At 43.1% G+C, this 27,385-nt stretch overlaps 1 protein-coding gene across 2 annotated transcripts in view; it reads left to right on the top strand.

Moving 5' to 3' along the window:
* Positions 1-324: 324 nt before the first annotated feature.
* The window catches only part of LOC311229707 (serrate RNA effector molecule homolog), a gene marked incomplete at its 3' end in the record, with an annotated part of 67,202 nt that continues 40,141 nt past the window's right edge, over positions 325-27,385 (top strand). The window contains exons 1-8 of one of the 2 annotated variants that reach the window (XM_084315781.1): positions 325-418; positions 2,718-2,840; positions 3,835-3,948; positions 4,976-5,137; positions 5,735-5,795; positions 6,209-6,336; positions 23,226-23,395; positions 25,014-25,306. In XM_084315781.1, the coding sequence (XP_084171907.1) occupies positions 2,722-2,840; positions 3,835-3,948; positions 4,976-5,137; positions 5,735-5,795; positions 6,209-6,336; positions 23,226-23,395; positions 25,014-25,306 (1,047 nt within the window). In that variant the 5' untranslated portion in view covers positions 325-418; positions 2,718-2,721. The remainder of the gene's footprint in view (positions 419-2,717; positions 2,841-3,834; positions 3,949-4,975; positions 5,138-5,734; positions 5,796-6,208; positions 6,337-23,225; positions 23,396-25,013; positions 25,307-27,385) is intronic. The other variant, XM_084315782.1, reaches the window with a different exon arrangement.

Below are 27,385 nucleotides of genomic sequence, written 5' to 3'. Positions count from 1 at the left end.
AACAGTACTGTATTTGCAAATCTGGTATGTCATAAATGTATCTATAGCAGTACTGTCTATCTGTATGTCATATATGTTACGATGAATTGAAAATGGGGGACCCTGATGTAAACAAGACGAAAGTCTTTCTCTGGTCTGCATCCCCTTAACAATTGTATGTATTGAGCTGTACTGTACCCATTCTGCAATCTGTTAATAAAGTTTTCAATCAATCAATCAATTGACCATTGTCACAAACGTGACGTGCATGACTCACTCCTCTCCGCCAGATGGCGCGGAGCCTCATTCCTCCACCAAAGTCTGTCCGGAAACGGAAACGTCCTTCACGGTGAATCTCGGACTCGCGGCGGGATCTGTTTTGTAAGGCTAGCTTAGCAACACCGCTAACTAACTAACACTTTAATACAATTATCTCCAGGTAAATTTGTATCACTAGAAACAACATTCAAAACGTTTGTTTTCTATTGGTGTGAATATATAGAGACGGAACGAGATAACCGGTGAACGAAGCCTCATTATTAGCATATTAGCTAACGTTAGCTCCGTCTCTAGGTTATTGTGTAGCAAGCTAACAGTTAGCCGCTGAGCTAATAAATACCTAGCATTAGGTTTATAGTTAAATCGTATATTAAAAGTGTCAGAGCAGAAACTTGGACCGTGGGAGGATTAACCTGGATCATATGTTTCCATATTGTTATAACTAGCTTGTCCAGCTAATACATTCAATGCTGCGTTGACGCTATATGATGCTAACGCTACAACATCATGTGGTTGTTGCTGATCTTCACTGATTGATCAGCTGGAGGCTTCAGCATCACTTGTATTGATCAGTGGTGTGTCCTGGTTTATTGACTCAGTGATGCAGAGTGATGTTAGTAGTGAGAGATATTCAGCTGTGATACGTTTAAAATGTTGTATATGTGTACATATATGGGAGAAATCCCGGTCTATGACAAACCAAAGCTTATTAAGTATGGTGGGTCTGTGTGCTATTGTGGTAGTCTGTCTGATGTTGTGGACTTGTGGTGGTTTGATTTTTGATTTTGATTTGATTTGAAGTCTTTATTTCGAACATGCAATGAATACAACAATCAATAACAAAAAAATCTGTGATGTTGTGGTAGTCTGTCTGTGTGCTATTGTGATAGTCTGTGTGTTATAGTGTGGTGGTCTGTCTGATAATGTGGTGGTCTGTATGTGTGATATTGTGGTGGTCTGTCTGTGTAATATTGTGGTGGTGGCCTGTCTGATTGTGGTAGTCTGATATTGTGTTTGTCTGTCTATGATATTGTGGTGGTCTGTGTGATATTGTGATGGTCGGTCTGTGATATTGTGGGGTCTGTTTGTATGACAAGCTGATAAGGATGTTTGTTTAGAAGTTAAAAAGAAATGGGAGTCTAAAAAAAAAAAACATGACAAGGGAGATTGAATAGAGAACTGATTAATGTCCTTCAGATTTACATCAATTGGTATTGTTATTAGTCAACCAGGAGAGTGACCATGGCTTTCACCCTGCAGGCTGACAGATTACATTCTTTCACCCTGCAGGCTAACAGATTACACTCTTTCACCCCGCAGGCTGACAGATTACACTCTTTCACCCCGCAGGCTGACAGATTACACTCACCCCGCAGGCTGACAGATTACACTCTTTCACCCCGCAGGCTGACAGATTACACTCTTTCACCCCGCAGGTTAACAGATTACACTCTTTCACCCCGCAGGTTAACAGATTACACTCTTTCACCCCGCAGGCTGACAGATTACACTCTTTCACCCTGCAGGCTGACAGATTACACTCTTTCACCCTGCAGGCTAACAGATTACACTCTTTCACCCCGCAGGTTAACAGATTACACTCTTTCACCCCGCAGGCTGACAGATTACACTCTTTCACCCCGCAGGTTAACAGATTACACTCTTTCACCCCGCAGGTTAACAGATTACACTCTTTCACCCTGCAGGCTGACAGATTACACTCTTTCACCCTGCAGGCTGACAGATTACACTCTTTCACCCTGCAGGCTAACAGATTACACTCTTTCACCCCGCAGGCTGACAGATTACACTCTTTCACCCTGCAGGCTGACAGATTACACTCTTTCACCCTGCAGGCTGACAGATTACACTCTTTCACCCTGCATGCTGACAGATTACACTCTTTCACCCTGCAGGCTAACAGATTACACTCTTTCACCCCGCAGGCTGACTGTCAGATTACACTCTTTCACCCTGCAGGCTAACAGATTACACTCTTTCACCCTGCAGGCTGACAGATTACACTCTTTCACCCTGCATGCTGACAGATTACACTCTTTCACCCTGCAGGCTAACAGATTACACTCTTTCACCCCGCAGGCTGACAGATTACAATCTTTCACCCCGCAGGCTGACAGATTACACTCTTTCACCCTGCAGGCTGACAGATTACACTCTTTCACCCTGCAGGCTGACAGATTACACTACACTCTTTCACCCTGCAGGCTAACAGATTACACTCTTTCACCCTGCAGGCTGACAGATTACACTCCATTCAAACACCGCTTTCTGACCTCCGAAAGCGGTGTTTAACCGTCTATGGTGTGGTAGTGAAAGGTTAACCTTATGTAGTGTGGTCGTGAAAGGGTTAAGAAGATAGTAAGCCACTAACTAGGGTGGTCTTTGTAGAACTGTGATTGGCCGGAGAAGTAATTTAATTCCCTCCCTGTGTTTTTCAGACCAATGGGAGACAGCGATGATGAGTTCGACAGGAGGAGGAGAGACAAGTTCAGGAGAGAGAGGAGCGACATGGAGAGATCCAGAGAGAGGGAGGAGCGGAGGAGAGATGACTGGCCTGAGAGGTACACATCTAATACACACATCGCTAATACACACATTTGGCTTGGGCGGTATCATTTTTTCATACCGTCATACCTTGATGACCTAATACCCCGGTATACGGTATATGACGGTATGACTTTCATTTTCATCAGCGGGGGGGGGGGGCAACCCGTGTTACCAAGTAAACAAATCACGGAGATGGCCAGTTAGCCCGCAGCATCAGAGTGCTACTATCGTTAGTTCTCAGAATGGTAGCCAGGAGCCCGCAGCATCCTAGTACTACTAACGTTAGTATTGTGTATTCAAAAACGCACCGGACTGCGACGTAACGTTTTACCGTTTATTTGCTTGCTCCACCAGTGCACAACAACATACACTCTCGTTACCACAACGCTTTACGGTATTTTCACAGCACTGTCGCAACATTACCGTAAAGCGTGAACGCCGTTGTGATCCACATACACAACAGTTAGCTCTCAGAATAGCCAGTTAGCCCGCAGCACCAGCAACAGTAAGCGTGTCATTTAATTTCCACCACTGAAGCGGGGTTTCCCCTCCTCCTCCTCCTGTGTGTAGAAGACAACCAGCTCTGCGGCTTGCTCCACTAGGACTGGTCTCGCCCTCTGCTGGCGCGTGTGTGCACTACAACGAACCACTGTCAAAACTCCGTTTCAGTGGTAATATAAACTGAAACGCATCTGTGATTTTGACGGTATTGATTTTCAATACCGTCAGGATTTCTAAATACCCTGGTATACCGTCATACCGCTCAAGCCTAACACACATCACTAATGAGAGTGGCCTGAGATGTACACATTATTTATGGGACTCTTAAAAAGTCTTAAGTTGAACTTGCTGATACATAGACACCCTGATTAATACACACATATATACACTTAATACACACACATACCTAAACACACTAATACACACCTAAACACAGACTTATAAAAGTGTATTTGATATATGTGTGATGTTTTATATTTGTCTGTGTTTCATTGTGCACGTGTGTAGGGACTGGGATCGTGGCAGAGAGAGGAGGAGAGATTACGACCGCGGGCGCAGAGAGCGATTCTCCCCTATGAGGCACATCAGCCCTCAGCATAAACGCATGAGAAGAGGAGAATGGTGAGTTACCCCACCCACATACACAGGGGCGGTACTGTTACCTCACAGCTACAAGGTCCTGGGTTCACAGTGGTTAGTACTGTTACCTCACAGCTAGAATGTCCTGGGTTCACAGTGGTTAGTACTGTTACCTCACAGCTACAAGGTCCTGGGTTCACAGTGGTCAGTACTGTTACCTCACAGCTAGAAGGTCCTGGGTTCACAGTGGTCAGTACTGTTACCTCACAGCTAGAAGGTCCTGGGTTCACAGTGGTTAGTACTGTTACCTCACAGCTAGAAGGTCCTGGGTTCACAGTGGTCAGTACTGTTACCTCACAGCTAGAAGGTCCTGGGTTCACAGTGGTTAGTACTGTTACCTCACAGCTTGAAGGTCCTGGGTTCACAGTGGTCAGTACTGTTACCTCACAGCTAGAAGGTCCTGGGTTCACAGTGGTCAGTACTGTTACCTCACAGCTAGAAGGTCCTGGGTTCACAGTGGTCAGTACTGTTACCTCACAGCTAGAAGGTCCTGGGTTCACAGTGGTCAGTACTGTTACCTCACAGCTAGAAGGTCCTGGGTTCACAGTGGTCAGTACTGTTACCTCACAGCTAGAAGGTCCTGGGTTCACAGTGGTTAGTACTGTTACCTCACAGCTAGAAGGTCCTGGGTTCACAGTGGTTAGTACTGTTACCTCACAGCTAGAAGGTCCTGGGTTCACAGTGGTCAGTAGTGTTACCTCACAGCTAGAAGGTCCTGGGTTCACAGTGGTTAGTACTGTTACCTCACAGCTAGAAGGTCCTGGGTTCACAGTGGTCAGTACTGTTACCTCACAGCTAGAAGGTCCTGGGTTCACAGTGGTCAGTACTGTTACCTCACAGCTAGAAGGTCCTGGATTCACAGTGGTTAGTGTTACCTCACAGCTAGTTAGTTAGTTAGTTAGTTAGTTTAGTTACCTCACAGCAGACTACCATTGATGGGACGTTAATACCTCTGTCTCTGTAGGGACGACCATTGCGACAAACTTTTAATACCCGTGTGTCTCTGTAGGGACGACCATCGAGGGGACCCATATCGGGGAGGCTATGCCATGCCCTACGGAGGCGGGGGGCCGCCATTCCCTGGAGCAGGACCAGCTGGACACCAGGGCTGGCCAGTCCCGGACATGCCCCACATACACCCTCACCACGGAGGGCACCCCCTGCTGGGCAGGTAGGCTCTGAACCAGGACGCTCTCGTGTTTAAAGGAGACATATTATAGAATGCCTAGTATTTGCCAAATGTGGCTCCTGTCTCTAAATGCAAATGAGCTGGAGCGTACACAGCGCACGGAGGCGCCTGGCTCACGGAATTCAGATCAAACTGTCAAACTAGGCATTGCAGATCAAATATAAATAAAGATCCAGCAATTGCATATCCTATTTCCCCATCTAAAATGTTGTCAGAAACATTTTAGTAGACCGTTTTAGGTGGGGAAAGAGTTTATGAGCGAGCCGCCATCTTGGAAAAAACGGAGACACAGAAGTCTGGACCAGAGCATATTGTTGTAATACTGTTGTGTTGCATAGTGACGTAGACGTGGGACGGAAGAAAAGGCTGGATTACAAACGACGGTGTGTTACAGGGGGAAGAAAATAAATCATTACATGTTCCACAGATTCAGGGAAGTAATCTAATATAGTTGAAGAAAATAATAATAATATGTCCCCTTTAAATGTCTTGTCGTGACTTCATACTTCAGTCAATTTGACATGTTAATTGTTAGGATTAAAGTCCAGTATTGAGGTGAAAACACTCCCCTCTCTCCAGGCTGGGTATGGTCGACCCGGACCTCCCTCCCCCTGGACCTCCCACCATGAGGAGCTTCAAGGTAACACACACACACCTACTTACATACCTGTCTGTCTGTCTGTCTGTCTGTCTGTCTGTCTGAAATAATAATAATATGACCTATTTCTTATTAAATAGAATCTCTAGATTGTTTTATATGAAGACCTCATTGGGATGTTGCTTTCTATCTCTCTATCACACTGTCTCTCTTTCTCTGTCACACTGTCTCTCTGACTGTCTGTCTATATCTCCCTCTTTCTGTCTGCGTGTCTCTCACTCTGTCTCTCTCTCTGTCTCTGTCTCTCTCTCTTTGTCTCTGTCTCTTATCTCTTTGTCTCTGTCTGTCTCTCTCTTTGTCTCTGTCTGTCTCTCTCTTTGTCTCTGTGTCTATCTCTGTCTCCGTCTCTCTCTCTGTCTTTGTCTCCGTCTATCTCTCTGTCTTTGTGTGTCTAGGAGTTCTTATTAAACATGGAGGACAGTGTGGATGAGACTGAAGCAGTGAAGAGATATAATCAGTATAAACTAGACTTCAGGAGACAACAGCTGCAAGACTTCTTCTTATCACACAAAGACCAAGAATGGTAACTAACACACACACACACTCTTAGCTGTCCATCGTGTTCGATGATGACGCTTGCTCCAGGGATGGGGTGAGGGGGGGGTTAGCGCCGCTGCCGCTGGTGCCACTTCTCGTGGGCGTTGAGTCCGATCCTTGAGCCGCACACCCGTCCACAGATGGCGCAAGGGAAGCCAGATACCTGGGGGATGCCAGCCGCCTGCTGGTGTCATTGCGTGCGCCTCTCAGATCTTCGGTCTTGGTTCGTTTGGTGTATTTGGGTGTATAACTAACGAACACACACACACACACACGCATACACACACACATATATATATATAGATATACATATTAGGGCAGGGGTCGTCAACCTTATCAGCTGCGGCTCCCTGGCCCTTTTTTTTACTTTTCTTTTTCTCTTATTTTGGAGATCGATGTCATACTGTGACACTGAAATGAAAAAATTGTTGCTTTATAATCCCATTAATGCAGTGTTTCTCAAAGTGGGGGGCGCAGAGACATGACAGGGGGGGCCTTGAGATTTATAAAAAAAATAAAATAAAAATTTTTTTTTTTTGGATTACAGAAAATTATCACTAAAGTGCTATCTGTTGCAGCTGCACTGTTGAAATGAAAATACCATTTCTCAAAATCTGAAAATCATTATTTAATAAAACACAGAAAAGGATCACCAAGTTACTCTGGATAAAAAAAACCTTTACAGACAACATTGAGACAAAGCTTCCTGACACATCTCCATCCAAACTCAAGTATCTCATCTCATGGCCCACCAAGTATCTCATGATGCAGCAGTTAAGGTGTTGATACCATTCAGCACCACATACAGTATCTGTGTGAAGCTGGCTTTTCATCCATGACAGCTCTGAAAACAAAATATAGGGCCAATTTGAAAGGTCACGATATTGGTGTTATTTCAATAAATATATTGAATATTTGAATATTTTGGTCCGCCAAAGGGGGGCCTGACAGAAAAAGTTTGAGAAGCACTGCATTAATGCATCAAACTGTGTGCTATAAGTATAAAGTATAATAAATCGCAAATTACTTTGGGTATGCAATTGTCAGGCGTTTTATGCTAAATGTGGGGTATGCTTGGGGATATATAAAACGTTATACACTGAGTTATCTTCATTTTAAGGGTAAATAGGTTGTGCGACTCCCTGAGCATTATATTTTGTGGGACGGGGGAAAAGTGGCTCTTTTGATAGTAAAGGTTGCTGACCCCTGCGGGTACTAGATGGGCGGAGTCTGGAGATGTTACGGAGATGAAAGAAAGCAGTTCGGGTGATGTTTTTAATGTTTTAATGTGTGGTGAAAATTAGAGGGAGCCGTCCAGAATGACACAGAGGCTTTTGACTTGGGAAGAGGAAGGTACAGGGAAGCCGTCGATGATGCTGTTTGGAAATGGGATGTTTTGTGATTTGGTGAGGGACGATTTGGAGCTGATGAGCAAGGCCTCAGTTGCCTCAGGAAGGACAGTGGTGGGTTTGGAGGAGATGTAGACCTGTATCATCAGCATAGCAGTGAAGATGGACCCCATGGTGACTTTGTGCCGAGGGGGAGGAGATGGATGATGAATAGATCGGACCGTTTCAAATGTCAATGTGAAGAACCTTGTGTGGAAGACGAGCTAGTAAACGAGGGTCAGCTAGCTTAGCTTGATAACGGTACCTTGGCTAAAGTTGGCCACAGTTGGGGCTATTCCTAATCCAGCAATAATGGCTGCAGAGCTGCAAGCAAAGTACAGCAAGTTGGCACAGGAGTATTCCAAGGTAAATAACTTTTTCCCCAGTAACGTTACATTGTCTTTCCATCTAGCTCACGTTAACTGGCTAACTTAAGTGTCATCACTGACCGACCTCTCGCACGCAATTAATGACATGTTTCTGGACAGCCATACGGGTGACAATGTTTAGCTTGTAGAGATAGGAATCTGAGGCGGAGTCTCAAAAGAGAATGTTGAATATTTATTGTGCGTCGAAAATCACAACATACACCTGTCTCCTTTCTAGCTAACTGAACCGGTGCAGACAGGATAGCAACAACGTATAATGTCCGTGCGGAACCAATGTCCCAACAACAGTTCCGTGGGTGAATTATGTCTAATCACCACAAGCTAGTCATAGTATTCCCATGATGTGTTTTGCCATACAACATGGCAAATGCCCTAACTCATTGAGCACAGTTGTCAATTAATGATACTAATTTATTTATTCACCTGTTGTTGAATAAATAGTATACCATTACTTTCTAGTTATTACTAAAAAACTGTATGTAAAACAGTATCTGTAAAAAAAACGTTTTATATATATATTAATTTTTTTATTTTTTTTTTATGCACTGGTATCGGATCAGTACTCGGTATTGGCCGATACGCAAGTTCAGGTAACGGAATCGGTATCGGGAAGGAAAAAATGGTATCGGAATATCTCTACCTGGGGGACACCCAGTGAAACAGCCAATATCTATATCTGTACACGCATATATTCATTATATATTTATATTTACAGCATATATATACAGGCATTAAAGCGTTCCGTCAATTTGATTATATTTATATAATATTTTGATTTATATTTATTATTAATTATTATTATTTTTTACTTTCAAAAAAAATTAACACTTTGATCGCCGGGGTTAAATTCATAATTTACCATCCCTCGCCAGCCCTATTTAACATGGAGAAGTTTCCCTTCTTTGCAGGGCTATAACTTTTTAAATGTTATTGCTAAATTGACATTACTATGGCCCATTCAACGTCCTATATCTATTGTTCAGGATGTAGCAACGTTATACTTTTTCATTCACATATTCATACTAAAATACGGTCTAAAGTATAAGTATGTTTTTATCGTTTTCTGCAGCTTTCTCCAGAACTTGATTTATAGCCCTAAATGCATTATATTGATGATCAAATACAGTTTGGTAGGAATCTGTGCGAGATAAAAAAAAATTCAAATGGACGTACTTCTAGAAGTTACTACGTATGATCTGATGATGACCGGATGGGGGGGGGGTCGTTTATAATTCCGTGGGCAACGTTATATCATTCATCTAGTGTGGGTGATATGATCATTAGAGCAGTTAGTATCGAAGACATTAAAAAATAACGCTGAAACTCACCGTAGCTTCCTCTCGCCGTTGGGAGATGAGCGTGGAACAGAATTTTTTCTATTATGGGATGTCGAAATATCCGATCCAAATAGTATATACGTCCAAATCATGTTGTTTATCGAGTTATTGGTAACGGATCACTATCCGTTGTGATCAGCTCGAGTCCTGGGACTATTAGCGAGTGATCGGACCGAATTGAAATGAGCACCAGCTTCCACTTCCTGTTTCTTCCCTGGGCAATCCGCCGATCGGCCACCAGATGGCGCTCTTGAACCGTTAGAGAGTTGAGAGGGGCTCACCAGTACATCTCATGTCTCCGGGGGAGAAATATGATTTCGATCACAGATTTTTTAAATATTGTTATCAAAGACGCTGTCCAGCGTCTTCGGCAGAATAAGCATGGCGGGGAAAGACGTGTTTCAGCGTCAACGGCGATTAAAGTGTTAAATATGAAGTTTGCCAATAGGGATGTATCAGTAGTATTGGCAGTGGTAGTAGTCGTAATAGTAATCCAGTCTATTTTTTTATTTTCTAAAAAATAAACGAGTTCAACACAGGTAACAGGGCTCTACAGTGCGACCATATTGCTTGCATATGCCCCTAAAAATAGGTGTGTGCGAACCTGAAAAATCAATTACTCGCACGGCGTGCGAGTGCAGATTACAGCCCCAGTCGTTCTTTTTATTTCTCCGCTGAGAATCGTTAAAAAACTACAAGTCCCACATTGCACTCAAGCCAACGGTCCAATCACAGTAGAGCGACGTGACTGGTTTCATGGGAAATAAAGCAAATGACCAATCGGAAGCTCTCATTTGGCTCGTTTACTTCCTGAAAGTCTGCCATTGCGATCATTACAGTCTTACCAATAGCAATATATTTTAGAACACCTAGATTTAGCGATAGCAATAGTAATATAACGTTAATGCAACAAAACGAATGCCTGGCTTTGTTAATCATAACGTTGATGCAGTAGCGTATGTCGTTGTGTTGACTGTAAGTCTGTAACGGACATGATGACAAAATCAACAGCAGAGGTGGGCAATAGGGCCCAGCTTCAGCGCCGGAGTGGGTCCAGCTGCAGCGCCGGACGGCCGGAGTGCAAGCGGTGTGACGTAATTGGCAGACTCGACTGTGGTCTACCTGACACGCAAACTCATAAACAATGTTTCTGTACTGGAGGTGTACAGTATTTCAATAGGCAACTAGGCTTGGGCGGTATGACGGTATTACGGTATACCAGGGTATTTAGAAATCCAGACGGTATTGAAAATCAATACCGTCACCGTCAAAATCACAGATGCGCTTCAGTTTCTATTACAGTGAAACGGAGTTTTGAGTTTAGTGCACACACGCGCCAGCCAGGGTTTCCGTTAGAAAAAATTGTTGCCGGTCTCCGTGACCTGCAAGATTTCAATCTACCGGACAAATGAGATTAATTCCGGTCATAGTTTATTGAGCTTTAAAACAATTGATAGGCAGGCTATATAAAGAATGTCATCCTCAAGGCATGTAGATTTATAATATTATTACTTAAAACTAGGCTACTTTTGCGTATACAGTCATTAATATATTCCAAATAAAATTAGTCCCTCGATACTCCGTGCTGCTGCTGACTTGAAATAAAATAGACCGCGTATGTGGGCAGTCGGTCCGACACTAAACAGCAGTCTGTTATAATCACATTTTTATGAGCTAACGAATTCCGTTATATTGGACATTTGTATTAATTATATCAAGCGAAGAACTGAGAAAGCAGAGAGACGGCAACATTATCGTGGTTTGCGTGACGACTCTCTCCACCTCGCAACGACTTATTTGCAAAGAGTATGGCAGCTGATTCAGTGTTATTGGCTCTTTTCTGGGAACCGCACAGCAGCGCCCCCCACCCAACATTGGCTGAAAATGGCTGAATTGGAGTACTGCTGGAATACTGCATTGTGCTGATAGTGCTCTGGCTCTGCAGCTTCACAAAAGTTCGCACACCCAGCACTAAGCTCTCGCTGACGACGTCGTTGTCATTATTAGAAGCTACGAGGAAACAAATGTAATGATCGTTTCGTTCATCGCATAGGCTATTTAATTTTAGCCTATTTTAATACAATTCAAATAATCAAATTGTGCTTAGACTCAGGGAATTATTTTCACCGGACATTAAGACCGGAGAGAGTAAATATGTCGGACTTCAACAGATTTTGCCGGTCAAATACCGGTAATTACCGGCTAACGGAAACGCTGGCGCCAGCAGAGGGCGAGACCAGTCCTCACTAGTGGAGCGAGTGGGTCACAACGGTGTTCACGTTTTACGGTAATGTTGCTGTGAAAATACCGTAAATCGTTGTGGTAACTAGAGTTGGTTTGTGTTGTTGTGCACTAGTGGAGCAAGCAAATAATCCGTCTCTTATTATATGTGAACTAAAGAGTACAAGGTTTACACAACAGCCCCCACCCGCCTTTTTATTGTATTTGTACCGTCCTGTACTATCCGCTGTCAGCTGTTTATCTCTCTGTGAGCTTGATTAACTAGCGTTAGCTCACGTTAACTAGCGTTAGCTCTGCGGCTAATCTTAGATTACCCTGAACTAAATCAATGACTAGGTTATAAAGCATTCGAGTAGTTTTCACTGCACATAGAAGTAGCCAAACAGCGGGAGCATATGACCAAAACCCAGGCAATTTCGAGCCCTTAAGGAATCAAATAGTCTGCCATGGCTAGGCAGCGGCTACTAGGGGTGGGAATCACCAGTTTCATCATGATACGATACGATATCGATTCTTTGGACAACGATACGATATTTGCCGATATCACAAAGTCTCTCACGATACAATACGATACGATTAGATTCAGGTGCCTGCGATCGATATGAGATGATATCATATGCCCATTTAACACAATCAGTAACATTTAGATCAACAAAAAAAAGGTAATGAAAATATCATTTGACATTTGTATTTTTGAGCTCTTCCAGACATTTAAAGGAAAATCAATCTATTGTTTTTAATACAAATAGACCTCCTGTTCACTGTAAAGTGCCACGTTTTTATATATTGAGCTTTAAACTTTAAGCTACATTTTTTTGGAACTCAAAACTCACAACCTCCCTCTCCCAAACCGTTCCTACAACAATTTGTTGATGTTGCATGATCATGTATAGGCCTACATTTATTATGTATTATATTGTTTATGTTTAAATAACATTTAAACATCAAACTCCTCTGACCTCATCTGGTCTTTCCAAAGACGCGCGCACACACACACACACAGAAAGGGAGAATGCTATGCTGTAACATCTACACACACGGAGCTACTGCTGTTGTTCTTGGGCGGATATGAGACTCGCCACAGGATTTTCAAAATAAGAGTATCGATATGAATCGATCTTATTACATCGCATCGATCCGATTCGATTGTTGATAATTACATCGATGTATCGATCTGGATCGATGTATCGTCCCACCCCTAGCGGCTACATGCTAACGCTAACGGTGCAGGCTTCTGACTACCATTCTGAGAGCTGACGATGATTTGTTTACTTGGTAACACGGGTTGCCCCCCCCCCCTGCTGATGAAAATGAAAGTCATACCGTCATATACCGTACACCGGGTATTATGTCATCAAGGTATGACGGTGTGAAAAAAATTATACCGCCCAAGCCTATAGGCAACCTTTATTTATTTATTTGGAAAAATAAATATGGTCACTTTATCAGTCAAAACTGTTGTCTTGGCTTTGTTTTGTTCATATAGTAGTAGGCCTGCCACGATAACACATTTTGCTGGGCGATTAATTGCCCCCGAAAATATCGCGATAAGCGATATTATTGCGACCGGTTAGAGAATTTTTTTTGAGAAATTTATTTCCCAAAACTTTTGTTTTGAAGCCCACCGCTCCGTCTTTTCCGGTGTTTTAGACTTTTATTTTGAAGCCCACCGACCGGACCGGAAGTATTGTTGTGATTATCCTAAGCAGAACCTATGAGCCTACAACTTGTCTCGTCCGGTTATGTTTTTGAGCTAATGATAAAACAAATTGTTGGTGAACAACTAACTTTAGGTTAGTTTTAACGTTGGCTACTAACGTTAGATGCAGCTACTACAGGCAATCAACGATGAGGAGGAAGCGTCAAAGCAGTATATAATAGAATAGCTGTGGTGCGTAAGCACTGCAGCACGACTCGAAACTACCGGAGTCTTATAATAAATTAATTCATGTTTAACTTGTCCCCGTGTCCAGTCCTTTGACTAGCCCCACCGTTCATTGTAAACAATGATGCATGTAATTGTATTAACGTTATTCTGTGTTGTACTTGTAGCTATGCTATACGTTGTATTTCGTTTGTTAGCTATTTAGCTAATGTTGTTAGCATGGAATGAGAATCAAAGCTCTATCTTTCATCTTTATTTAGCAGTCCAGTTTCTCCGGGCAGTAGCGAGTAACTACTTGGGTCTAAAAATAGCTAACGTTACACTACAAATAATGCTACTTGGTTAAAAGGAACAACACTATTGAGAAATGTAGTTAAGCTATATGTGGCGTTGCCCCACGGAGCTCCCGTGCTGTACTCTAGTAACGTCAGCGGCCCGCCTCCCAACACGGACAGAGACTGACAAGGGGCACTGGTTCCGCCTCATTAAAACAAACGCGCAAATAGCAATTAATCGCGCCCGTCAAAATCATTGCATTCATTTTAATTATCGCAGCAATTAATCGATTTATTGCTTATCGCGGCAGGCCTATATAGTAGTAACGCTCATGTCATGATAAATCTGGTTAGGTCAAAACTACAGGAATATACATTTAAGTTGGTGTTAAGTTATTGTCCTGGGAAGTCTTTTTATGTATTATTATTATTGTATTGTGATATGTTTTGTTTCATGTTGAGAAAAAAAATATATATATATATAATACAATAAATATCGGCTTGAGGAGCATAAAGTTATCGGTATCTGTGTCAAAAAAAATCAATATTGTGCATCCCTAATTATATTCCAAATAAAATAAGTCCCTCGAGACTCTGTGCTGCTGCGGACTTGAAATCAAATAGGTGTCTGTGGTAGGGCTGTCTTAAATACTTCGAAGCTTCGTTTGATGGCACGAGCTTCGAACATAAAGAAAAAATGGAAGTTGAATTAAAAAAAATTATAATTTTGCCTCAAATCTTGCGCCTCCATTCCAATGAAACGAAAGTAAGCGGCGCCTTCCCGCCTCCATTCCAATGAAACGAAAGTAAGCGGCGCCTCGACTCCATCTCTCTACAACAAGCACGTGGAGATTATCTGTGTTGAAAACAACAAGGACATGTGCAGCAGACATGTCGACGAAGAAGTCATCAGACGTGTGGTTACACTTTAAAATACGCAAAGACAATGCCCAAAAAGCCGAGTGCCAGATTAGGGCTGGGCGATATGGCCAAAAACGTTATTGCGATAAAATTATTTTCATATAACTCGATATTGATAATTATCGTCGATATAATTTCTGTCAAGTTTAATTAACTTCTTATGCCCGGCGCCGATGGACGGGCTATTAATAGACTTGTTTTGCTGCTGCGAGTGTCTCGAGTTGATGTCGTCATCAGTCCGCGCACGTTAGCAGTTAGCCAGAGCAAGCGGTGTATGATATCCCATGACAATGTACTAACTATTACCCTAAAATACTCCGTTCCGCCCCAATACATTGCAACGACGTCCACCGCATACCCCACACTACTCTAACCGTGGCCTCAGAATTCACGCCACACACCCACTCGGCATGTAAACTATAAAATAGCGGCGTGCAAGCTAATTATCCTAGCCAGCCTTGTTTCCAATGTACTAACTAGCACCCTAAAATACTCCGTTCCGCCCCAATACATTGCAACGACGTCCACCGCATACCCCACACTACTCTAACCGTGGCCTCAGAATTCATGCCACACACCCACTCGGCACGTAAACTATAAAATAGCGGCGTGCAAGCTAATTATCCTAGCCAGCCTTGTTGACTACTAGAGTCCTACCTCTCTACCCAGAGGTGCACCGCGGGTCTCCCTCACTGTCGACCATCTTCTTCACTGATTGGTTGTTAGTGCGTGTGCTCATATCCAAGCTTGGAAAATCGATATATCGAAACTTTGTGACCACGTTTCATTTTTATTTAGAGGAAATAATTTATCGCGATAGTTATCGTTATCGTTTTATCGCCCAGCCCTATGCCAGATATGCCAGAAGAAAATGGCATATCACAACTCTACAACAACTTTGTCAAATCACCTAAAAAACTTAAGTATCGTTGTACACGGCGGCGATGCCACACAAAACATTAATAAGGCTATGCCTATGCTGCTATGACTAATGTGTTACCAAGTTGTCTAATTTAATTGTAATCATCTGCTTTTTTAGGTGCATTGTCTGATATAATTATAAATTATAAATTAAATATTATATAATTGTTTGCTTGATAGACGAAGGTTGCAACATAATTATAATGTCATGTCGTTGGCTGTGAGAGCAGCCCCACTGCACACAGCGCAGCCGAGTGAAACCTTGTTGGCTGCGTCACAGTCATGAAAGGGGCTACTTAATTAATTAATCCAATCCACTTTATTTATAGAGCACATTTAAAAACAACAAAGTTGACCAAAGTGCTGTACAAGTCCCACAACATAAGATAAAAAAATAAAAATAAATTTAATTTTCTTTAATATTTTTTTTTCTCTTCGAAGCTTCGAATTAAAATCGAAGCTCGGCCCAGAAGCTTCGATTGCCAAAAATAGTCTGTGGGCAGTCAGCCCGACATTAACAGCAGTTTCAAGTTTCTTTAATAGTTGTCATACAGAAGTACAGAATACTTTTATACAAAATGCTTCTTACTGTTACGCTCCAGAGACTGTGCTAGACAAGATAAGTATGAAATAAAATAGTATAGTATGTAAAATAGAAGTAAAAATAGAAGTCACAGTGTTCAGTATATACATATGTACAATGTTCGATGCAGAATAGAAGTAACTGAGTTACCATACAATATACTATGCAATGTACTAATATACAATACTATATAGTGCAAAGCAGAAATGGGATGAGGTACAATTTAGGTACAATTTACATGGGTTGTAGTGCAAATCCTTTACCAATAAATATAAAGTGTGTTTAGGTGTTTTAAAGTGTGGAGAGTGGGTGCTGCAGTGTGTTTGTTTAAAGTGAGTGTGCGTGTGGATGTGTGTGCTGTGTGCATTTGATGGTTGTTGCATAGTGTTATTGTTCGTTGAGCAGCCTGATGGCCTGGGGATAGAAGCTTCTTCTGAGTCTTTCTGTGCTTGCCATGAGACTCCGGTATTGCTTGCCTGACCGCAGCAGTTCAAAGAGGCAGTTGTTTGGGTGGCTGGAGTCCTTCATGATTCTCTTAGCCTTACCCCTGCACCGCTTGTTGTAAAAGCCCCCCTCCAATTGTGCGTTCGGCTGAACGTGTCACTCTCTGTAGTCTGCTTCGGTCTTGTGCGGTGCTATTCCCAAACCAGGAGGTGATATTGCCAGTCAGGATGCTCTCTATTGTACATGAGTAGAAGTTCTTAAGGATCTTCTGACTGACTTGGAACTTCCTTAGGCACCTGAGGAAGTAGAGGCGTTGTCGTGCCTTCTTCACAACACTGTCAATTAGGGGTGGGACGATACATCGATCCAGATCGATATATCGATCTATTATCAATAATCAAATAGGATCGATGCCACGTAAAAAGATCGATTCATATTGCGATACTCTTATTTTGAAAATCCGGCGACGTCATCGCCCCGCGCCCAGTGTTGTGAAACTCAAACTCCGTTTAACATCAACACAGCAGTAGCGTCTAGAGCAAGACTAGTGTGCCTATTCTGTGACCCAAAACATGTCCCTGCTGTTTTATTCCACAACGGGTCCAATGCTCTGATATCATTATCCTTTCTGAGACGTGGCTCAAAAAGTCGATTACAAATGATATGATAAATATAAAAGATTACAATGTCTTTAGAACAGACCGTGTGGGAAAAGGGGGCGGGGTTGCAATTTATGTTAAAAACCATTTAGACTGCACCTGCATCGAATCCCTAACAAAACCGAAATGCTTTGAACTCTCTGTAATTAAACTATCGCTCCCAAATGGTTCAGACATTATAGTGGTCGGATGCTACCGCCCGCCCGCTGCCACAAGCGAAGCCACGAACATACTCTCCAATCTTCTCCATAACTGGACTAAATCCGAGATGGTTCTACTCGGAGACCTAAACTGGGACTGGCAAACGGATTTACAAAACTCTTTCAAGGACACTTGTGACTCTCTCTGCTTGGTGCAACTAGTTAACTCGCCAACTCGGTTAAACCAAAAAGATTTAGAGAAGTCCACTTTGATTGATGTTATTCTTACAAACGCACCTCACCGTTTCTCCGCAGTAGGCACGTTTTGTAATGATATAAGCGACCACTGCGCAATTGCTTGTGTGAGAACCTGTAAGGTCCCTAAAGGAAAGCCACGTTTCATTCATAAGAGACGATTCAAACATTTCGATGAGCAAGCGTTTCTACATGATGTTTTTAATAGTGATTTACACATTGTTTCACTTATGACCGATGTTGAGTTAGCATGGAATTATTTTAAATCCACCTTCTTGGCTATATGTGACAAGCATGCTCCTTTTAGGACATCTAGGATAAGCGGTAAAGATAACCCCTGGTTTAATGATTCTATGTCCTCTCTCATTCGACAGAGAGACACTGCCTGGGCTAAAGCAAAGAAATCGAATATTCCATTAGATTGGAATCTGTATAGGACACTAAGAAACAAATGCACTAAGCTGATTAAAAACTCTAAATGTGCCTACTATCTTAATGCAATTCATGACAATTTGAATAACCCTGCAAAGTTTTGGAAACTTGTTAAATCCTCCTCAGGTTCTATCACTCCAAACAGCCTTCCTGATCTCTTAAGGGTAAATCAGAGTGAAATCAAGGGCAAAATGGATATTGCAGACAGCTTTAATAATCATTTTATTTCTGCTGGCTCAATCTTTGATTCTAGCAACTCAGGGATGATCGCTGCAGAAGGAGAGCCAGGTCCTCCGCCACTTGACCCTGATCAACTGTTCACCTTTGCCCCCATCTTGACTTCTCAGGTTCACAAAGCTTTAATGAGCCTAGATGTAAAGAAATCTTCAGGCCCAGACAAGATAGAGCCGTTCTTCTTCAAAGTTGCTGCAGGTCTGATTGCAGAACCCATAACCTCTATTTTGAATCTCAGTCTTTGTGCTGGTGAATTACCTAGCTCATGGAAGTCGGCCATGGTTCTCCCCTTGTTAAAGGGCGGAGACCCCTCTGACCTAAATAATTATCGCCCTATTTCCAGACTGTCTGTAATGGCCAAAGTCTTTGAATCTCTTGTAAACGAACAACTGAAAAAGTTTCTAACTGACCATAATATTCTTAACGAGTCTCAGTCAGGCTTCAGATCAGGCCATAGTACTACTTCAGCAACTATGCTAGTCTCAAATGACATAATTGAAGCACTGGACAAGAAAAAACACTGTGCAGCATTGTTTGTTGATCTGTCTAAAGCTTTTGATTCTGTGGATCATGCATTGCTACTGCAAAGGCTTGGCTGCATAGGTCTTGGTAAAATGGCTTTGAGCTGGTTTAAAAACTATCTATCTGAAAGAACTCAGTGTGTTTCAGTAGAAGATTATACCTCAGCTGCTCTTACTGTAAACAAAGGTGTTCCACAAGGTTCTATTTTGGCCCCTGTCTTATTTTCCATCTTTATAAATGAACTAGGAAATGGGATAAACCCAGCACGTTTTCATTTATACGCCGATGATACAGTTGTTTACACAGTGGCTTCCTCTTTAACTCAGGCCATAGAGCTTCTACAGGATGCTTTTAATACACTACAACACTCCTTGCTAAGGCTAAGACTGGTCCTTAATGCAAAAAAGACCAAGTACATGACCTTCTCTCGCTCTCGAGCTAATACAGCTGTCCCCCCGATTCTGACACTGGAAGGGACATGCCTTGACAAAGTAGCATCCTATAAATATCTGGGCATATGGATTGATGAAAAGATGGCCTTTGATGTTCATATTGGGAACCTACTGAGAAAACTTAGACCTAAACTGGGCTTTTTCTTCCGGTTAAAGAAATGTTTCCCGTCTGAAGCCAGGAAGAGAATTGTGCAGAGTTCCTTTCTGCCTGTATTAGACTATGGCGATGTAATCTATATGCATGCTCCTTCCTCCCTGCTTAAAAAGCTGGATTCTGCGTACCATACTGCCATACGTTTTGTAACAGGTGCAGGCTCTCGCACCCACCACTGCACTTTGTATCAGTCATTAGGATGGTCCTCTCTGTACCAAAGAAGACAATCACACATGTTGATTTTTATCCTTAAGTCATTGCTAGGTAAGCTGCCCTTATATATCTCCAGACTTCTGTCCTTTTATACTTGCTTTTTTAATACCAGACGAGCAGCAAATGGGATGCTGTTAAATGTTCCTTTGATGCAGTCAGAGCTTGGTAAAGCTGCATTCTCCCACTATGCTCCCTTTTTATGGAATACGCTGCAAGTGAAACTTTGTCTACAGGCACTTCCTACTGTGAATGCTTTTAAAGGTATGCTACGATTAGCCCTTTATGAAACATGTAACTGTTTTACCTGATGCTATTGTTGATGTGATTATGCTCCTTGCCACTGCACAAATGACCCTCTGTATTTATATTTGAATTGTATGTTTTTTGTTTAATGCCCTGTTTTATGTTGAAACTTGTTGTGTGCTGTGTTGGTCAGGACTCCCTGGAAGAAGAGATCTTGTATCTCAATGGGACATTCCTGGATAAATAAAGGATAAAAAAAAAAAAAAAAAAAATGCATCTCTAACCTGCTTTGCAATCCTTGTCACTCCATTATGCCCACGTCGCGTTAAAGATCGAAGATAACGTTACTTTAGCGTGAGCTAACAAGCTAACCCAGAGCCATAGGCAGAGAGAAGTGGGGACTGGGAGGGTGCATTCTCGGGGATAGCCCCACTAACAGGATCTGGCCGGTACTGCACCTTGGGACTCCCAATATACTTTTCCAGTCAAAATACAGCTCTGTGACAGTGAATAGGATATTAATATCGAGAAAAAAAAGAAAAATTAACCAAAAACAGTGAACAGGAGGTCTATTTGTATTAAAAACAATAGATTGTTTTTCATTTAAATGTCTGGAAGAGCTCAAAAATAAAAATGTCATGATATTTCCATTGCCTTTTTTTGTTGTTGATTTAAATGTTACTGATTGTATTAAATGGGCACATAATATCGTCTCATATCGATCGCAGGCACCTGAATCGAATCGTATCGTATCGTGGCAGACTGTGTGATATCGGATAATATCGTATCGTTGTCCAAAGAATCGATATCGTATCGTATCGTGATTAAACTCGTGATTCCCACCCCTACTGTCAATGTGTGTGGTCTAGTGGTCTGCAAGGGCCTTGAAATAAAGCCCGAGCCCTGCCCGAGCCCGTGAACTTCAGGCCCTGCCCGAAAATAAGCCCGACTGTAAATAATATTTTAAGCCCTAGCCCGCGTGAAAACCCGAAAAAAATTATTATTATTATTATTAAAATATAATTTTTTTTGTATTTGTTTTAAATATTCGAAACACGGTTTTATATGAACGTAATAAATAAACAAAACTAAGAAGCATTTACATAGCCTGTTTCGCAATGCCGTCTCTCCCAGTGCTCGCTTATATCTCTGACTCACACATCAGCCTCGTAAAACGTATTGAAGGCTATAGAATCTTCTTTGACACACACACACACACACACACACGACACACAATAGCCTACTCAGTCAAACAAACAAACAGAAAACAGAAATCAGATTTCGAGCAGAGCAACGTAATGAAAATCACAACAAAACAGGTAGCGAGTCGAGACCCAGCAAATAATAACATCACTCACCAGACGTCAGCAACGCGTTGAACACCGTTAACAAAACCGGCTACATACATCCCAAGAACAAATTAAAACGTTCGCCAACTGGCTATATTCCAACACAACCAATCGAGTTGAAATTGTCCCCTGAGTTCTCCCTGCGCGCTGCAGTAATTACATCCAAATGTTTCTCTGGCGCAAAAGAGAAAGCGAATCTTAAAACGAAGGTTATCCTATAACCCTAGTTATATGAAAGAAAAAAAAACGCAATAAAAAAAAAAAACGGCGGTGCCCGAATTATTTATTAAAAAAAAAGCCCTACCCAGCCCGAACCCGCCGGGCCTGGGCAAGGTTGCAGTGCACTAGTGTGGTCCATGTCAAGTCCTCGGATATGTGGGCTCCGAGGTACTTAAAACTGTTCACTCTCTCAACCGGTGCCCCGTCGATGCTGAGGGGGCTGTAGTCCCTGACCCCCGACCTCCTAAAGTCCACAATCATCTCCTTTGTTTTGCTGACGTTCAGTGAGAGGCTGTTCTCCTGGCACCATCCCGCCAGGACCTTGACCTCTTCCAGGTAGGCCCTCTCAGAGATCAGGCCCACCACTACTGTGTCGTCAGCAAATTTGATGATTGTGTTGTTGTTCCGCTGAGCCACACAGTCATGTGTGTACAGGGAGTAGAGGAGGGGACTCGGAACACAGCCCTGGGGTGTGATAGATGGGTGATGGATGAGGAGGTGCAGTTGCCTGCTCTCACCACCTGGGGTCTGCCCGTCAGGAAGTCCAAGACCCACTGGCAGAGGTCATAGTTCAAGCCCAGGTCCCTGAGCTTGGCTATGAGTTTGGAGGGGACTATGGTATTGAATGCTGAGCTGTAGTCGATGAATAGCATTCTCACATAGTTCCCCTGCCTCTTGTCCAGGTGTGATGCTGCTGTGTGCAGCACATAGGCTATGGCGTCCTCCGTGGACCTGTTGGGGCGGTATGCAAATTGCAGGGGGTCCATGTTGATGGGGAGGGAGGAGCAGATGTAGCCCTTTACTAGCTTCTCAAAGCACTTCATGGCTATGGAGGTGAGAGCTACAGGGCGGTAGTCGTTGAGGCAAGCAGGCTTGGATTTTTTACGAGCTAACGAATTCCGTTATATTGGACATTTGTATTAATTATATCAAGTGAAGAACTGAGAAATTTGGCAGAGAGAGACGGCAACATTATCGTGGGGTTCACTGAAACGTTCAACGAAGCGATAAACTAATCCCAATAGTATGCAACTGCAGAGCCGCAGAGCCAGCGGCGCTTTCAGGTCCGGTCTGGGGACCGCTCAGCAGCGCCACCCACCCAGTGGCTGAATTGCCAATGGCTGAATTTGAGTATTGCACTGTGCGGGCACAACTGTGAGCTCTGCGGCTCTGCAGTTGCATGCTTCTCGCTAATCCAGCATCAGCTCCCGCCCCGCCATTCTCATCAGCAAACCACAGGTCGCGCTGCAAACTTGCCGTGCGCGTGATATGATATAGGAACACACATCATTGTCATTATTAGACCTGCTTGGTGAAGCAACAATGAAACAAATGTAACTATTTTAATACAATTCAAATTGTGCTTAGAGGGAATTATTTTCACAGGACATTATGACCGGAGATATTTAAATATGTCGGACTTCAACAGATTTCCCCGGTAAAAAAAACTGTAATTACCGGACAACGGAAACCCTGTTGTCTGATATATTGATATATTGTCTGATATATTGATATTGTCTGATATATTGACTGTCTGATATATTGATATATTGTCTGATATATTAACATATTGTCTGATATATTGATATATTTTGTCTGATCTATTTGTGTTTCTTCAGGTTTCGTTCTAAGTACCACCCTGATGAGATCGTGCTGAGGAAGGCGGAGTCTCTGGCGGCGCTCAAGACTCGATTAGGTGTTTTTCTCTTCCTGCTGGACAACAGTTGGCTGGACAACCTGTCACTCAACATGGAGCACGCCCCTGCTATCATTAAACTGCTGGATGCAGGTATGGAGGGAGGGGCTTGGAAAGCCACATCAAGTCACGCTATTTAGTCCAGTTTTTATTGTTTTGTCTCTGTACTCTCTGTACTCTCTGTACTCCAGCACAGTGGATTTGAAATGGAACAATGACTATAAGATTCTAGTGCAGACTTGCAGCTGGGTGGCGCAGCGGACATTGCACTCGTCGCCAACGCAAGAGACACCGGGTTCGACTCCGGCTGTCGGCGTTGCCTCCGGCTTCGGCCAGCCATCCTACTAACTCAATTGGCAGAGTTGGCGGGTGGAAGTCGATGGGTGGTAATCTGGACGTTGTGGACATCGACTCCTACAGGTCGGTTGGGGATGCTTGCACAGCAGAGACAGGAAATGGCGGCGGTAGTGTGAGCCTCCCACACGTTACACCTCGCCAATGAGAGTCCGCGCTGGCAGGTGAAAAGATGTGACAGGCTGCCTCCTCGTGTATCGGAGGGGACACGTGATGCAAGGCTTCTATCCTCCCTACAACCGGCCAGTGGGGGGCATATGCGAGCAACGTTCAAGACAGGGGAGGGGAGAATTGGCACACTGGAATTGGGATGGGAGAAAAATAGAAAGAGAGGAGAAAAAGTGGATAAAAAAAAAAAGATTCTAGTGCAGACTTTATTCATTAACACATTGTCCGCCTTGCATTGTACCCATCCTTGGGCCCAGGCTGCCAGTGCTGTAACCCTATGGAGATGTTTACCTTCTTTGCAGGGCTATAACTTTTTAAATATTATAGCTATATCGACATTACTATGGCCCATTCAACATCGGGTATCTATTGTTCCGGATGTGGGAACGTTATATTTTTTCATTCATACATTGTCGTGTTAATACTGTCGTGAATATAAGTATGTTTTTAAGGTTTTCTGCAGTAATTCCTAAAACGCGACTTATAGGCCCTGACGCATATGATAGATTATCGATTGGCGTTTCTTTCCTATACACGCTATATTAGAAATTCAAATGTACCGGTATATGATCGGTATACATTATGCTTCATCATGCGTGAAGGAAAGGGGGGGGGGTTGATCAGATGGATTGCTGTGAAATGAATAAACAATCGGGCTGAAAATAACGTTAGTTTCCTCTTACCGTTCGCCGATGAGACTGGAGGAAAAATATTCCAATTATTTGACGTCGATCTGCTAGATCCATTTCCCGTTTGTATGACGCAATAAACGTTGAATCATATTGATTATTGCGTTTCAAAAGCGATCCCAATGCATTACTGCCGGAGGAATTTCCTCGATGCACCGAGCGCCACTTCCGGTTTGGCTTGGAGTGTAACTCGCCCGACATCCACCAGGCGGCAATATTGAGGTGTTGCAATATCAGACAGGGTCCAGCTGCAGCAGCGGAAGGAGGCTGGATGAATTATGAATGCCATGGCGAAAAAAGGAAATATTGATCCCAAAAACTAGTTAACTCGTTTCTGGCGCACAACGCATGGCGGGCAATAACGAGTGTACTCGTTTTTGGCGTCCAATGTGTTAAAGGATAAGGCTTGTGTAATTGTATTTTTTCCCCTAATTGTCAACATAGCCTATAAAAAGACCCCCCCTCCCTCTATCTCTTTCTTTCTCTCCCTGTCACTCTAGCGGTGATAAAGATGGAGGGCGGGACAGACCATGATTTGCAGGTGTTGGAACAGCCCTCTGTTACCATGGTGATGGCAGTGGAAGGGGGAGGAGCCAGGCCAGAGGTTGCAAAGGGGGAGGGCCCATCGACCAGTGGGGGTGGGGCTAATCACCCCCCTCCTCTTCCTCCTACCCCTCCTCCCACTGTTACTGTTGCTGCTGTTGCTGTTGCTGCTGCTAGTGCTGACAAGACTGACAAGACTGAAGAGACTGAAGAGACTGAGCCTGGAGAGACTCTGAACGACACAGAGAAGGTCTGTCTGTCTGTATCTCTATCTATCTGTCTGTCTCTATCTGTATCTCTATCTGTCTGTCTGTATCTCTGTCTGTCTGTCTGTCTGCTTATCTCTGTCTATCTCTATCTGTCTGTCTGTATCTCTATCTGTCTGTCTCTATCTGTATCTCTATCTGTCTGTCTGTATCTCTATCTGTCTGTCTGTCTGTCTGCTTATCTCTGTCTATCTCTATCTGTCTGTCTGTATCTCTATCTGTCTGTCTGCTTATCTCTGTCTTTCTGTCTGTATCTCTATCTGTCTGTCTGTATCTGTCTGTCTGTGTATCTCTATCTATGTGTATGTCTGTCTGTATCTCTATATGTCTGTCTATCTCTATCTGCCTGTCTGTCTGTATCAAGTCAAGTCAAGAGTTTTATTTGTCATGGCATACAAGTATACAGTGAAATGCCCGCAATGATTGTGCATAATACAATAATACAATAATAAGAATCCAATAGGATGAGAATGCGACATTTGTGCAATAATACAAGTAATAAGAGTAAGACATATCAGATATATGTACATGAGTTTTACAAAAGCATGGTAAGACATGCTAGGTCCTGTGATAGTGCAATACACTGTTAGCTACGGATGAGGCACTGGGTCTTATGTACACTGCTATACAATGCTATACTATACAATCTCTAGTTATACTATGCGTCCTTATGCTAGCTTGCTATCCATCTATTTACTATACAAGAACCACTCCCGTTCTTGTTTTTAAAGTGACCTTTCATTGTGTAAAGTGACCATAAGTGTGAGCGTGTGCAGCATGAGTGTTTGTGTTCATGTTAAAGAGACTGCTAGTGTGTGAGCGTGTACAGTGTGTGTGTTGTGTGTGTGCTCATGTGTGTTGTGTGTGGAGAGTTCAGTGTTCAAGGCTCTGATGGCCTGGGGGAAGAAGCTGAGCCGAAGTCTCTCTGTCCTAGTTGCTGGTGTTCGCAGGCGTTTGCCTGACCGCAGCAGCTTGAACAGGCTGTTGTTGGGGTGGTGAGGGTCTTTCATTATTCTGCAGGCTCTGGATTTGCACCTCTTGTTATATAGGACCTGCAGGGGTGGTAGTGCAATACCCGTAGTACGCTCAGCTGAGCGTACCACTCTCTGTAGGGCCTTCTTGTCCTGTGCCGTGCTGTTTCCATACCAGGCAGTGATGTTTCCAGTCAAGATGCTCTCTACAGCTCCGGAGTAGAAGGACTGGAGTATCTTCCCCGATACTCTGAACTTCCTTAACTGTCTCAGGTGGTAGAGGCGCTGCTTCGCCTTTTTTACGACTGAGTATGTGTGTTGTCCATGTCAGGTCCTCTGAGATGTGGACCCCCAGGTACTTGAAGCTGCTCACTGTATCTGTCTGTCTGTCTGTCTGTCTGTCTGTCTGTCTGTCTGTCTGTCTGTCTGTATCTCTATATGTCTGTCTATCTGTCTGTCTGTATCTCTATCTATTTATCTGTCTGTCTCTATCTGTATCTCTATCTGTCTGTCTGTATCTCTCTGTCTGTCTGTCTCTATCAGTCCGTCTGTCTGTCTCTAGCCTCTTTTGGACACACACTGGACTCCTGGCCTTAACACTTTGACTGCCCAAGGTTAATTCATTATTAGTCCCTTGAATGCCCAGGGCCACTTCAATATTAACGTTAATATCGCCTAATCTATGTTTTAAATTATGGCCATGTGTCTAATCTGCCCGTCGCTTATCAAAGACTCGTTTTCCAGTCAACATTGTCAAAGCAGATTGTTTTTTTATCGCTTCATTTCCGTGTTCTACCATTCTGAAAAGCACTCGGTTTCACTGAAAAAAGAAGAGATTCCCTGATAATCGCCTTTTCCTGTAATATTCTAGAACGTTGTCATTTGTTGGCCTATTTATGAATCGTTTTCAAATAAACGCTAGATGATTGATAGTATATGTGTATGCATGCACGCTCGTGCCGTGCGCTGATAATCGCTGCTCCTATTTCCTGACGGCGCGCACAGTCTAACAGTGATATCACATAATCACATAAACGCTTATATATCCGTGAAAACGGATCTGATTATCCTTAGACTGGTAACATAGATTCC

The sequence above is a fragment of the Notolepis coatsorum genome, assembly GCF_963971535.1.
Source record: "Notolepis coatsorum genome assembly, chromosome: 1".
Classification (NCBI taxonomy): domain Eukaryota; kingdom Metazoa; phylum Chordata; class Actinopteri; order Aulopiformes; family Paralepididae; genus Notolepis; species Notolepis coatsorum.
The sequence above is the reverse complement of the archived record's forward strand: the minus strand, read 5'-3'. Positions and strand labels throughout refer to the sequence as shown.